We start from the raw sequence: 15722 nt of genomic DNA on the forward strand, positions 1-15722 counted from the left end.
AAAAAGAAATTAATCTCTCCCCCTGTGCCATAACCCAATAGAAAGCTTATCAGGCAAATACACTAACCAGGATAGAAGTATTTACAGTAGCAACATATGCTATTTGATGATGTTGTCAAGAAGAGAACAAAGTTCTGTTCAGTCACACTTTTTCGGAAGAGGGGTCTTGCTTTGGGCTGCCTGTTCAAGCTTGGTGGGCAAAAGACGTTTATAAAGGAAAGAGATGTTAAGGAGGGCTTTTTAGTGGTCAGTTTGGACTAGGGAAACACGTCTGAAAGTATTACAGATATGATAAAATTAAAGCTACTGGCAGAAGCAGGGAGACTGGGCGAACACAAGGGAAGAGGGTCTGAGAGCTAAGAGGGACCGAAAGAAAAAACAGTCCCAAAGACAGTATGGCTGAAAGAATACAAACTATTTTCTACTAATTTTAAAGAACACATGAGTGAAACTTCATCTGTTTTCTCTCCGAATCAAGGGTAACCTCTAGCAAATTTCCTCTAATAAATAAGACTTATACAGAGCCCAATCGTGCTTACACAAGACACGTTCCTGCTGGATAATGTCCAATGAAACCCTGACCTGAAAGTGCATTTCATTATAATTAGGATCCTCTCTGTCTGCAAGTTTAGTTTTTCAAATACATAAGAACCATCACGTTCTCTTTGCATCCTGCCTTCCCCATCTCATCTTTTTTTAAAATATATATATTCATCTATCAAAATGAGATGCTATGGATTTGCATACAGATTTGACTATACAAAAAGAGGAGTGGAATTAATAACAGTCTCTATATGTTTTAATCCCTCCCCCTCTCCATTAGATCAAATACCCTTGCCTCCAGCAGAATTCTTGGCTTTGAAAGTCATCAAGCTGATTTGTCTGCTCTTAGGTTAGGCTGCCACATGCTGCTACGCTGCCCCCTGCAATCACTGCCTTTGCAGAGAGAGACTCAATGCCTTCCCCGCCAACAAGTATATTTTATAGATTGGCAATTCTGATCTCCCCTCTCTTCCCCCCTCCTCCACTCCACCCTCCACCTTCTCCCCAGGGGGATAATATGCATCTTAACAGCTTTCTATAGATTCATCTGCCATTAACTATGCCATTTCCTATCAGCATCAATTCTGCAAACCAAGTTTATCCTAACTTTGATGTGCTATAATGAAAGTTTCAGGGTGTTTTTCCCCCTTTAAATCCTACCCAAATTCACATTTAACAAGCCCATCATGCCCCTTTGAGCGACCACTTTAAGCATACTTTAGGCAATGGAAGAACAGAAATAAAATGTCTTTTTTTAAAAAAAAAAGTGGAGAAATAGAAGTTTAAATGGTATCAGAAAAAAGTGATGTTCTCCATCATAAAATGGGACAATCAAAAAGGCAATTGCTTTAACTTCTCTGTGCTGCTTTCCAAAAGGAGAAAGAGAATGGTAATGCCAGGAGAGAGATGGTATCAGGATGCATTTAAAAATAGAGTCTATAATAAAGTCTTTTAGAAGTCAAGCAACCTGTAAATAGCTCATAGGCTTTCAAATGCAGCTGGAAAAAATGCATCAGTAAATGTAAAAATTGTGGTTTGCTGATTGCTGGCTAAGTTTATATAACTACTGGGATAAATAACTGTACAATATAAAAACTATAGTACTTTGCAACAATGGTCCACCAGCATCGTATCCTATGTTTTGGTGCCCCCAAATGCCCTACCAACACAGTATACCATTGTTCTGCTTTTGTTCTTAGCCTTGGAAGGAGCACCTTGCCGTCTATTGCCATGAGTCCTTTTCTAAACACCATTATATTCTTAGGCATTGTTGCTGGATTAGCACAAGTATCCCCACAGTAATTGTGCACATGTGAGTATGTTGTTTTGCCTATTTTAAGACATGCTGTATGCTAATTTCAGTGGTATCCTGCCACTTCCATTTTGCAAAAATTTAAACAACAGTTGCCTAACTTCATGTGGAAAGTGTTCCAGACCTGTGATTTTGCTTCATGGAACATTACCACTAAAGTCCTGATTTGAGGTGAGGTTCAGGGAGAACTGTCCCCTATGAAATGAATTATACAGTGGTGCCTCGCTTAGCGATTGCCTCGTTTAACGATGTATTCGCTTAGTGATGGGGTTTTTTAAAGAATTTTCCGCATCGTTTAACGATGTTTCCTATGGGCGATTTTCACTTAGCGATTTCGGGACCATGCTTCACATAGTGAATGCGTTTTGGGTCCCCTGTTTCACTTAACGATGTCCATTTTTGCAATTTTAAAAGTGTCTTAAAATGTTCAAAAACTGTTTTAAATGCTTGGATTCGTTAGAGCACCTTGTAAAACGTGTGCAAACTTAATTTGGCTTTGTTCTGAGTCTTCATTAAGTTTTGGCGAATTTTTTTCTCCCCCATTGGAATGCATTGAACCCGATTTTGACAGCTGTCAAAATCGGGTTCAATACATTCCAATGGGGGAGAAAAAAAATCATCAAAAATTAACGAAGAATCAGAACAAAGCCAAATTAAGTTTGCACGCGTTTTACAAGGTGCTCTAACAAATCCAAGCATTTAAACAGTTTCTGAGTCTTCGTTAATTTTTTGTGAATTTTTTTCTCCCCCCTTGGAATGCATTGAAGTGCCCGTTTGACAGCTGTCAAAATCGGGTTCAATGCATTCCAACGGGGGAGAAAAAAACCATCAAAAATTAACGAAGAATCAGAACAAAGCCAAATTAAGTTTGCACACGTTTTAGAAGGTGCACTAACGATTCCTAGCATTTAAAATAGTTTTTGAACATTTAAGACACTTTAACAATTGCAAAAACGGACATCGCAAAACCACTGAAATGCACTGAATAGGCTTCAATGCATTCCAATGGGGAAAACATTGTATCGTTTAGCGATGTTTCCTATGGCGATTTTCGCTTAAGGATGGCAATCCGTTCCTATTGGAACGGATTATCCAGTTTTCAATGCATCTCTATGGGAAAACGTGTTTCGCTTAGCGATGTTTTCCCATAGCAATGTGTTTTTTTGAACCAATTAAAATCATTAAGCGAGGCACCACTGTATTTGGTTTTTCCTTTTCTGCACATGTGTCGTTTGTAGACAGGTTTGCAGATAAGACAGAAAGATAATAAGTTAGGATAAGTATAATTTATTGTGTTTTTAATTATTAGTTCGGGTAGGTGGGGCTCGTCAGCCATGGAAGGCAGCCCATCTAGGGAAGGAAAACTCTGATTTCAAACCTCCACTGCCTTGTGGCTATATCCACTCATGGAAAAGGTTTCAGGAGTTAACCTACAGGCAAAATCCGCAGCTGGAGTCCCGAAGGCAGTTCGTGTCATTCTGCCAATGTTGCTGGGACCAGTTGTATTGGCTCTTGCCTTTCCATTGGATCATTTCAATGTGGAGAGGGGGCATTTGCTGCTTGGGTAACAGCCTATCCTCCATATTACTTTACCCAGGCTTCATGCTCTGGAGGGGACACTCAATTCAGAGCATGTTACCATAGTCTCTCGAGACTGAAGGATGCTTATTCTATGTAATTATTAGTTGTAAAGCGCCTTGAGTCTCCTCATCAGGAGAATGGTGATATGAATGAGACAAATAAAAGAAATAAAATATCTATCTTTCTGGCCAGGAAAATCTTATAAGAAACTAGTTATAAATAACGAGTTACTTGTAATTTGTTCTTTTCTCAATAATAAAGGTGTGGGTACTTTACAAATGTTATGAAGTGTATCACTCCTATTTTGTAATATTTTTAAGGTTATTTATCACCTTGCCAACAAAAGCACGCATAGTCAAAGCTATGGTTTTTCCTGTAGTGATGTATGGAAGTGAGAGCTGGGCCATAAAAAAAGATGACCACCGAAGAACTGATGCTTTTGAATTGTGGTGCTGGAGGAGATTTTTGAGAGTCCCCTGGACTGCAAGGAGAACAAACCTATCAATTTTGAAGGAAATCAACCCTGAGTGCTCACTGGAAGGACAAATCCTGAAGCTGAGGCTCCAATACTTTGGCCATCTGATGAGAAGAGAAGACTCCCTGGAAAAGACCCTGATGTTGGGAAAGTGTGAAGGCAAGAAGAGAAGGGGATGACAGAAGATAAGATGGTTGGACAGTGTCACCGAAGCTACCAACATGAATTTGACCCAACTCTGGGAGGCAGTAGAAGACAGGAGGGCCTGGCGTGCTCTGGTCCATGGGGTCACAAAGAGTCGGACACGACTAAACAACAAAAATTTTATAGTTATGGGGTGTAACGTCACTAAATGGTGTCGGATAAATATAACATGGTTCAAATGCTACCTACCTTGTGCTGCCATATCCAGATGTTTTTAATAACTAAAACTACTATTAACAGAAAAAGGTAGCTTTTTTGTAATTTTAAGGAAAAGTAATTTAATTTGAAGAGCTAATTTTAAAAAACTGCAACTATAATGATTATTACTTTGGTGGCCTTAGAACTCTAATGGCACCTAATTATTTTTACAAGTAGTGTTTCAAGCTCTGTGCTGGCGAGGGAAATAAGTGAGAAAGAGAGAGTACATGTATGTTCCGCATGTAAAATAATTTTTAAAATATACATATTCTGATCCAATGCAAATGACTGAGTTATTGTTCTTCCTATTGGGGCCAACATCTAGGATTTTGGGAGGCACATGAGCCCTCCAAATCTACTGAGGTTACACCCCTCCCATTTCAAAACAAGATATGTAGGAAGTGGCTACCTTACTTTTAAGCCAGAACATGCTCTTAGGAGCTCAATTCAACTCAACAACACTACCCCCACCATGGGCCCTACAAGCCATGTTGTAAAGATAGATGGCTTCTCTTTTGCCATTGCCACAGGAAATTTGGCAGTGATGGAAGGCAGGCTTGGTCAGGGAATCTCACAACGGGCGAAGCCAGTGTTGCCCACCCTTGTGCCACTGAAGGCTAGGTGCAAGCTGCTGTTGCTTTTCATGCACTACTGCTGCTGCTGCTGCTGCTGCTGGGGTTTCCCTCAGACATCTGGATGGCCAACCTGTCTTATGTGTGGTTACAGGGAACAGCAGGCCATTAAAAGAAGAGCCTTCTCCCTCATGTTGCCCTCCAGCACATTTTTTTAATTACTATGACAGGTAAAGCTTTGGGCAAATAGGTTGTATATAAATATAACAAAAGCTAAAGGCAATACGTACCACAAGAAAGGCCTGAGGCCTGGAATTTTGAGATAATATGAGAGTTTGTTTTGTTTAATTGTAGCTGTCTTTTTTATTTAGTTAGTTCATTTCATTTCATTTCATTATGTTATTGTATTATTATTATGTTGGTGTTTTACGATTATTGTGTGTTTTTGTTCTTTGCTGTATGCCACCCAGATGTGTGATATAAAAGTTAAATGAATGAATGAACGAACAAACAAACAAACAAATAAAATCCTTCCACAACCCATGTGTGGCCTACATGGCCTTGACTTGACTATACACCAGTTACCCAGTGCTGTTTAAGCAACAAAGAGGTTTGTGTGTTTGTATACAAATACAGCAAGGTAACTTCAATGCTGCAGAAGATTCATGAGGCTTGGAATATTTTTCAGTTTAATTACTTCAGAATGAGTTAACTTGGTATACCTGGATTTAAACCAGTTTAATCCTATCAACTTCACATACAAAGAACTCTCTCCCTCACACACGGTCCATCCCCTTCTCCCATTCTTGTGTTCAATTTTAACTTCTATTTTCAGGAAAAGACATAGAATAATGATGGATCTTACTGCCTTCAGAGACTCTGCCAAACTGTGAAGACACAAATATGAAAAGGAAAATTGTCCTGGCAAACTGACTGAATGGTGTTTGAGTATTTCCTTCCCTTATAATGAATTTTAGTTACTGAGAAAAATAGATCACTTGAATACCAAACTTTACTGAAACCACTGCTCATAATCATTATATTCACTCTGCCAACTCTTCATTCTGACCTGATTTGCTTTCGTATGGGAGCTAGGCCCAACTTTCTCCAGACATTTTACCCTAAATTAAATCTATTTTCAATATTTTATCACCAGTCCATCCAAGTTGTATGCGAAAAACTTGTGTGTGTATGTCATTTTCTACCTGATATCCAGAGAAGACCATCCACAACATATCCTGCATGACACGAAAGAGATCTGTCAAAAGACTGAACAAAAGTCCATTTGTTTTTCTTGGGGCAGTATCGCTCAACTGTAGGCAAAACTTGACGCAGTTCATTTCTACCTCCTACTGCGTAGAGGTATTCATCAACAGCTCCAAGCACAAAATGTTCTCGGCAGTTCTTCATTGGAGCTATTTCAGCCCAAGAATTATTACGAGGGTCATATCTACAAGCAGTCCGTACAGCACATGTGCGGCCAGTCGCATGTTCAACCTCACCACCTGCTACAAAAAGGAAGTCTCCCATTACAGCCACACAGTGGTGGCTTCTTCCTACCAGCATGGGTGCCAGTTCACTCCAGTTTGCCATTCCTGCTATATGAACATTCTCTTGGTCCACAGGATTGAAATACCGAAGTTCTTTGACTTTGAAGATCTCTCGCTTTTTCCCACCAATGATGTAAAGAGTATCTGACTGGAAGCGAGGTTTTGTCCTTTTGGTCTGCCAAATTGGCTGTGCATAGATGCTCTGGTGATACACCAAGGCCTCGTTGATCAGTGCCATCACAGTTTCACTAGTTTGGACAAGAGGGTGAGAAAGGGCTACTGTATGCAATGTATCCACATCCATAAGCCCAAACCGAACATATTGGAGAAGTTCATCCATGTACTGATAACGGCAGTTGTGTTCCAGCCACCTGACAGCTAGCTAGAAGCGAGGGAAAACAAATCAAAAAGTGAAATTATCTGCATTATCCACAATTCAGCATGAGAACTATATATCTGCATTACTCAACTGATCAACAAAAAATTATACTCCCAAATTTCATCTGCTACATACATAAAAACATCCCCTTCATCCGCCCTAAAATAATTACGACTGTCTGTAGAGTTTATATATGACGATAGGGATGTGTTGACTGTTAACTCACTGCTGTGTTAAGGAATACTCAAGGGATAACTACCTTGCATAATGGGAAATAACAATACACAGCAATGTTGACATTTTTCATAATAACCAAAATCCAGATAACCAAAATTGATCTGTTAGAACTATACAGAAAATAAGCAGCCACAATCCAAAGCTCTGTAGGCACAACTAAGTTTAGAACTACTCTATTTTCAGGTGTGTCATTTTGTCTGTGTTCAAGAATGGACTCTTGCACATGCACAGAGAAGTCTAACAGTAGACAGTGAATCAGACATGTATACACAAGGAGGGAAAACCAGATTATATTACGAATAACAAGGAAGAAGGAACACAAGATAGCAATCAATGCAATTTGCAATACTAATTGAGTCATGGTAAGTTGTTGGAGTTGCTGTAATTGTTTATTAAGACAAGAAAAGACAACACATTCAAGGATCTCTCTCCAAACATTTGTGAGTAGCACTATGTTTGAAAATGTTTTGTACAGTACATCTGAATATGGCCGAAGGCAGACAATGGGGTGCATGCCCCTTAAAAGCCCTCCGTTGCCCACGCCCCTCGGCTGTTCTCGCGAACCACCTACGATGTCGCGTGGCTATCCGGGCAAGTCTGTGAAGCCCCACCCTGATTGCGATGGTCCCTCTGGAACCCCTAATCGGCGGGGATACTCTCCAAACATTTGTGAGCAGCGCTATGTTTGAAAATGTTGTGCATAGATGAGATAAATTGTAAGATAACCTTGCAAGTACAGGAGCAATTTTCAACGTCTCTAGCAAGCCTGAGTTAATGCTCAGCTTTAGCCCCACTGATACTGGGGTTATGTACTTAATACTTTTTCTTGGTGATTCCCCCCCCCTTCACCTTCTGTTCCTTAAACATGCTCCTTTTAAACCTCAGCTCATCCAAAAAACCCTTGTGCAGCCACCCTCGTTTCTTTAGATGCCTTCCATTTTTTTTCACATGAGAATTGTTCAAGATTCTACCTTCAGTATCTTTAAGAAATTTCTAACACATTAACTGAAAATTATTGCATCCAGTGGTGTAGTGGAGCTGAGACTTGCAAGGTCAAAAATCTCAGGACTTCCCAAATAGCAAAGACTATGGCATCACCAGGTACCCTCTCAGTGTCATCTAAGTTTAGCTGCAATCTTCACTATATAAATAGAGTAAATAGTAAATACAGTAAATAGAGAACTGGATTTTGCCTGGAAAGTGTATTATTGCAAGCTCTCTATACTGTACTGCAAAGTATTGTGGGAGATGGGTGAGCTTGAACACACAATTAAGAGCTATTAATTTTACAGTATAAAGCATCTGCTTCTCATTAATTAATCTAGATCAATCCACCTACCTGTATTTTTGGATTCTTCTTATATAAGGACTGGCTATGGAAACTATCATGATGAATGCCTGCACTTCCAAATTTTCCACTATGCCACTGAGTTATTTGCATTATGAACAATGACAGAGGCCCATAACCATACAACAAGACACAGATGCCTGAAATTTGAAGAATGTGAATTAAGATATTTGGACCTTGCTCACTTAACTCACTTAAAGAAAGTGAACTAATTATATAAGTGAGATCCAAATATCTTTATGAATAATTCATTTAAATAGGGTCTTAACACTGATATCGTATGTATTTCCACAGCTAGAAAGCAGACACATGGTGCATATATACTAAAACATACCAAACACAGGAAAGCCTGAAAAAGGAGCACATCAGTGTGGAGTGATACCTGCCTGCCTCAAAGCACTACAAAGGAAGTACAGTATCAGATGTTTACAGAATGTAAATTTGAAATCTTGCCAACAAGTAGAGACGGGCACTTATTGTGGTTCGGCTGTTCGGCATGCTTTGCCAGTTCAGGCCCAGAGATATTGTGTGGGTGTCCCTGATTCTGTGCCCTATCTCCTCCCACATGCACCCCATCAGAAGGAGCAGCACAGGTTTCCCTGCCCTGACTCCTCCTCTGAATGGGTGCCCGTGGGAGGAGATGGCACGAAAAATCTGGGGCGACGATGCAACACCTTTGGGTTCAATCCGGCAAACCATGTCAAACCACTGAACCATGATAAGTGCCCATCTCTACCAACAAGTCATACATCAGCAAAGAAGACAAATGCATGTGAGTTGTCCTCACCACACTGTCCAAGTTGGGATAATTGTTTCTCATCTTATTGCACTAAAATATGCATCAGCTATTTTCTGCACATATAGGCAATTTCAGCTGAAACACAATTAAACTAGGAGACGGTACTTAGACATTTTATTGTATTCCACTCAAACAAAAAAAAAAACACGTGATTCTTAAATTCAGAACAAGCCAGGATGTTAACCTAACATGAACAGAGATGTGATATTTGTAATCTATCCCCAGGGATATGAGTATCAGAAACATAGGTGCTTGAAGATACCACAGCCTCTCCCCAGAACTGGCCACTTACTTCTTGCCATACAGTGCATGTGTCCATCATCATTTGTGTCATGCCAATCGTGGAAGTAGTCCAACCAGCACTCTCCTGCTCAGCAGCTAAGCAGAGACTCATCATCCTGGCTCCTCGCAGGAGTGCTCAGTTGTGTCGGGAGGCGCCAGACAGCCTACTTCCATGATTGGTGCAATGTGAATGATGATAGCTGTATGCACCATGCAGCAAGCAATAAGTGGACCGGCCAATTCGGGGGGGGGGGGAGGGTTGTTTCCCCAGGCATCTGTGGTGCTGCTATTCGTTTTTGTATCCCTGCAGATAGGAATACAAATGCCCCATCTCAAAACATGAATCTAAGAGGTGGGCGCATTAAATTCCTTAACTATCAGAGCACTCCGGTTCAGGGGTTACTAGATGAGATGAATTATCTAGATCCATTTCAGTCTGGCTTCAGGCCTGGTTATGGGATGGAAACTGCTCTGGTTGCCTTGGTGGATGATCTACACCGGGAACTAGACAGGGGAAGAGTATCCCTGTCATTTTTGCTGGACCTCTCAGCAGCTTTCAGTACCATCAACCATGGCATCTTTCTGGCCTGTCTCTCTGGGTTGGGACTTGAAGGCACTGTTTTACAGTGAGAGAACACAGAAGGTGGTGCTGGGGGAGCTCCTGTTTGACACCCTGGCCACTGGCCTGTGGGTTCTGTTTTTGTCTCCTATATTATTTAATATCTACATGAAACCCATGGGAGAAGTTGTCTGGAATTTCGGAGTTCAAAATGCGGATGACACCCAACCCTGTCTCTCCTTGCCATCTAAATCCGAGGAAGCTGTTTCAGCTCTAGATTGGTGTAGGATGTCAGTAATGGACTGAAGGAGGGTGAATAAAATGAAATTTTATCCAGACAAGACAGAGGTGCTCCTAGTAAGTAAAGGCAGATCAAGGAATAGGGATGCAGCCTGTGCTACATGGGGTTACACTCCTGCTAAAAACACAGGTGTGCAGCTTTGAAATGATCCTGGATTTGTTTTTGAACCTAGATGCCCAAGTTTCAGGTGAGGCCAAGAGTGCCTTTGCTAGTTAAAACTAGCGCACCAGCTGGAACTATTTCTCGAGAGATCTGATCTGGCCGTGGTGACACAAGCCTTAGTTACATCCCGAGTCAATTACTGTAACACACTGTATGTGGGTCTGCCTCTGGAAAGTGTTTGGAAACTTCAGTGGATCCAAAACACTGCAGCCAGATTGCTAACTGGGGCTGGCCACAGGGATCACATAACACTCTTGTTACAGCAGCTGCATTGACAGCCAATCTGTTTCCAGACACAAATCAAAGTGCTGGTTCTAAACTATTAAGCCCTAAGTGGCTTGGGTCCAAGCCATCTCAAGGACTGTGTCTCTCTATATGAACCTGCCACTAACTTGAGCAGTTACTCTAGGGTTGATCCCTGTGGCTGCAGGTAACCCTCACTGCTGCTCATTTACCCTGCCTGGATAATTGCATCCCATTTTCTCTTTCTTGACACCCCCACAGGTCAAGATGGAGAGACTCCACCATCTCTTCCATCTTAACCAGGTCAGCCAGCAAAACTTACAGTGGTGAGTCCCTCCAATTCTTCATGCCTGTCTTGGTCAAAGGCTGATAATAATCATTGCCTCCCACTTTGGACAAATCTGGAAACCACGGTTCATTAGAATTTTTCTAGTTTAATCATAACTTTTCAATAAGAAGGCTGAAGGGACCACATACATGGAGGAAAGACTTATGCACATTTAGACTTACTAAGCTGATACATGATGGCCTAAGTATGACCCCTGTTTGATAACTTGTGGATCAGTCCAGTGGCAGTGGAAAAGATTATCATTCCATGCAGGTTGTATTTATCAATATGTATTGTACAGACGTAGTTCCCACATCTACCAAGGCGGATGATTCTAGCTAGCATTTGTCTTAAAAATATCTTCCAAAGGTTGGGCAATATTTATTTATTATTTATTTATTTATTTATTTAATTTCTGTCCCGCTCCCATTAGTGTCACAGCACTACTCTGAACTGGTTACAATACATATAATAGAAAACAAAAATAAAAATTGAAATATTAAAAACAGCAACAATAACACTAAAAAAACAGGTGGCACTGACTAACCATATAAACCCAGAGCGAATGTAGGAAAAGAGGGGAGAGAAGAAGAGGAGGGGAAAAGAAAATAATATCATAGCACAGAGCAGGCAGAAATGTATACAGTGGAAGGGAAATCTGGACCATATTGTGAGAGGCATGGAAGAAGATAAAAAGATGAGAATCGATGGAGTTGACAACAGTGCACTAGCCATGAAGAATTATAGCATTGTACTAATAGTAGCTAATAATATGAATCTGATGATCTATGTGCAAACATATATATGTAGTGCTACAGGCTATTTAAAAATATACCGCAAATATATAATGATGATAGGGGAAACCCAGTGATCATCTGTCATTGCAGGAGCAGTACCATATAAGTTTTACATAGAGCAGGACTAATGAGAAGCATATCTGGAATTCTTAATTAGAAGAATTAAGAAACGGTGCAAGAAGAAACATGAAGGGCACTTTTAAAAGACAGAGTGAGAATGAGAGGACCTTCCTGTTCAGTCTTCAGTCTCCCGGTTAGCTTTTTTTTACATTACCTGTTTCACCAGTTCATTTACACAAGCATACACCACTTCCCACACACAGCCCCAACAACATCCTGTGAGACATCTTTCTATTTAAGGCAAATAAGCCACACAACAATTTTTAACATGCTTATTCTACAACGTTTTTTTTAAATTACAGTGTCAGGCACAGGTGATAAACAACCATTGTAAGGTAAAGAGAAAATTAAAAGGAGGGGGGAGTGTTCTGCTAGATCTGTTGTGCCTTTGAGCACAATTTGAGGGGGAAGAAGGAAAGAAAAAAAAGTACAGTGAAGGTCATAGAGTGAAAGAACTTCCTCGGGGCACAGAATAAATTAAATCCTAAGGAAAAAAAATAAAATGCGATTTCCAGAGTGCAAGGCACAAACTCAAAATGACAATGATTGACAGCCAAACTATATCCATGCAATATCGAAGGCTGCACGTTCTCATTTACCTCAGTGTAGCCAGCAAGCGCCCATTAAACATCCGTCTGATGCCCAAATTAACCTTCTTGGCAAACTGAAAGAGGCACAAACTATCATAATCAACCTTTCATTATCACAGCAGCCTCTAGTTAAAGGGTCAGAATAATTGTGCCATCAGAGCCCTGATTGTTTTCAATCAACAGACGGCTGGAGTGACAGCTCAGTGATGGAGTAGTTTGATGAAACCGCACCAGGCCTAATCAGAGCAGATGAAAGGAAGGCATGATTGGTGCAAATGAACAGTCGTGCCTCTCTTTTTCATTTACAATCTGAAATTACTCTTAAATTTACAGGTTTTCCCCCTCCCTTATGAGCACCTCAGAAAGAATATTTGACTTATTATGAGTTCTGACAGTGCAGAGTTATAAAACACAGGTAGGGTTTTTCCACCTCCCCTTCTTCCAAGTGGAGGCTTTAAGTGTGTGTGCGGCATAATTTTAACAAAATTCACTCTTGAAAAGGGTGAAGACTGAAGACTTCCAAAATGATAGAAGACTTCCCAATGACTTCACCTTTCAGGGCTGTCTGGTTAGCATGAGTTTATTCTAGCTAGCATCCTTCGAAACATGCAGGGGTAAAGTAGGGAAGGGAATAATAGCAAATGGGCAGAGATCTGTTCTAAGTATTTTCTCCTCATATGCACTGCCCAATGCAGTTCTAAAGCTTGTTCTATTTATAATAATTTCTGCTCTTTGGAAAAAATAATTATGAAAGATTGCTTTTGAAATCAAATTAGATACCAGCTACTTTATATATTAGTATTTCCGATTTTTGGCTTGGATGCAATCATCTCAACATATAAATCTTACATTTAACTGACAGACAGACATGTGTCTGTTTATGCATTGTAACTGATAGGCCAATAATCACTTTAATTTTATTTGCATAATGTACACACTTAAAACAAGTCAAGTTGGAAATAATTTTCATTAAAGGGAACAGAATATTCCACTTTCTAAACCACTCAGTGTCTTGCGTCTGAAACACTCTCAGAGCTTTGCATAATATTCCACCACATTGTTTCCCTAGATTCTAGTAGCTATTGAAATAAAAGCACTAAAAATAACATAAATCAAAAGCCACCTTTTTGTACTACTGAACAGAGTATTTTAAGTGGATAGCAGCAAGACCCTTTACTTTGTGTTCTTGAGCTGCATCAGATATTATCTAGCCAATCATACACCTCCTCTACAGTATATCAGCATTCAGGTCACTGCAACAAAACAAAAGGAAGGCTTAGCAGCAAAGATTAATTTGTAGCCAAAGAAGAGCAAGCACAGAAAGAAAGCTGATGCTAATTCAAAAGATCTTCACATTCCATAATTTCATATTCATTTTGTACACAGCCAATAAGTGGAGGCAACCTTTCTATGTCCACCTCAAAAGCTCCTGATAGCAATTACAACAATGCTGGTATGCTCCCAGCCTTAATATAAGCGAGGAAGATCCAATCAAAACTAAACATCTTAAATCTTATTGATTTCTATGGAAACCAGTTGAGCATGTACTTTACTCTCTCACACTGAAATCAATGGAATTAAAAGATGTACAGATTTGACTGGATTATTCTTAGTGGCGTACGAAACAATATTTCCTTGACCAAAACTGCTTTTAAATTGCTACTGAGGAACAGAAATAGCAGCAAGGACAAGCAGCAGTATACAGCTGTAGAAAACCCACGCAAAACAGAAGACACAACAGAGCATTAACTTTTGTGAAACAGCTACATTTGAACGATCCAGTGAACATCTGCTATAATCTAATCTGGATTGATGGGAAGGAAGGGAGTTAAAACGAGTTCATCCAGTGTGAAGCTATCCTCTGACACATGCAGGAAAAACACTACTTTTCAATGACACTCATCATATTCGGGGGGGGGGGGAACCCACTAGGAACCCTCATCTCAGTGATAACTGAGTATGCCCAACAGGCATGGAATGCGGCCTACTAGTGAAGCAGGAGACATGTGGAAATGAAATGGACCAGCTCATCACTGGAAGAGGAGTATTCTATACATTGCAAGACCAACCTGGCCCTCTATTGTTTATGTTGCCCAAACAGTACTACATAAACACAAATGAGACACGTCAGCATGTGGGGGAGGGGATTCAGTGTTTACGCTAACATTTAACGCCCTTAACTGTTTAGGGCCTTGCTAACCGTCTGAGTGTCTTGCCTCAAAATGTCTACTCAACCCACCCATTCCTCATAAACTGGGATGTTGTCGGTGGTGACCTCAAAGTCACCCCGAGGGAGGCCCGAAAATCTGACACTCAAAACCGGCTCTTTTTTTTAAAAAAAAATTATTTAATCTACTACTAGACATACAGTACAACTAAAGCATCAACACAGAAAAAAATACCCACCTACTAAACTAAGCCCTCCCCCCCTTTGGAGTCAGAGACTCCAGCTTCGTTGACCCTCCATTCCCTCTGGTCGGGTTCCCAGTGTGTACTGAATACATATACATATATAGTCAGGTTTGCCCTTCACTCCTGTCCTCCTCTGGGCCCAAGAGTATATTAGTTTCCAGCTTTGTTTTACATAGTCTCTTGATTGTTCCCGTAGTGCTTCTGATAATATGCCCAGTTCTGCTATGTCCCATAGCTTCTTTAACAACTCTTCTATCGTTGGGGTTTCTTCGCTTTTCCATTTTTGGGCCCAGAGTAATCTGGCTGCTGTGAGGATGTACATTAGACAATTTTTCATTTTTTTATCATTAACTCCTGGCATGATATCCAGTAATGCCATTTCAGGTTTTATACCTAATTTCTGCTGAGTAATTTCTTCCACTATTTCCCACACCTGTGTCCAGTAATTTTGGACTTTTTCGCATGTCCACCACATATGATAATATGTTCCTGCATTCTTTTTACACTTCCAACACACATTGCTGTCACCCTCTGAAATTTTTGCCAGTCTTACAGGTGTATAATGCCATCTATAAAACATTTTGAGGATATTTCTCTAAGATTTACTGGTTTAATCATCTTATAACTTTCTTTCCACATCATAGTCCAATCGTCAAGACCTATGTTATATCCAAAAAAATGTGCCCATTTCACCATCATCTCTTTCACCCTCTCATGCTCTAAATCATAT

General features: G+C 40.3%; 1 protein-coding gene across 13 annotated transcripts in view; it reads right to left on the reverse strand.

The window, feature by feature from the left end:
- The window catches only part of KLHL32 (kelch like family member 32), a 114228-nt gene that overhangs the window by 22637 nt on the left and 75869 nt on the right, over positions 1–15722 (reverse strand). For 11 of the 13 annotated variants that reach the window (XR_013538524.1, XR_013538523.1, XR_013538522.1 and 8 more), the window contains one exon: positions 6091–6817. The exons of the other annotated variants lie outside the window; for them this stretch is intronic. Coding sequence is in view for 8 of the 11 variants with exons in the window: in XM_078380308.1 (XP_078236434.1) it covers positions 6091–6817 (727 nt within the window). In the remaining 3 variants the exon portion in view is untranslated. The remainder of the gene's footprint in view (positions 1–6090; positions 6818–15722) is intronic. 13 annotated transcript variants of the gene reach the window in all.

Source organism: Pogona vitticeps, chromosome 1, assembly GCF_051106095.1.
Source record: "Pogona vitticeps strain Pit_001003342236 chromosome 1, PviZW2.1, whole genome shotgun sequence".
Classification (NCBI taxonomy): domain Eukaryota; kingdom Metazoa; phylum Chordata; class Lepidosauria; order Squamata; family Agamidae; genus Pogona; species Pogona vitticeps.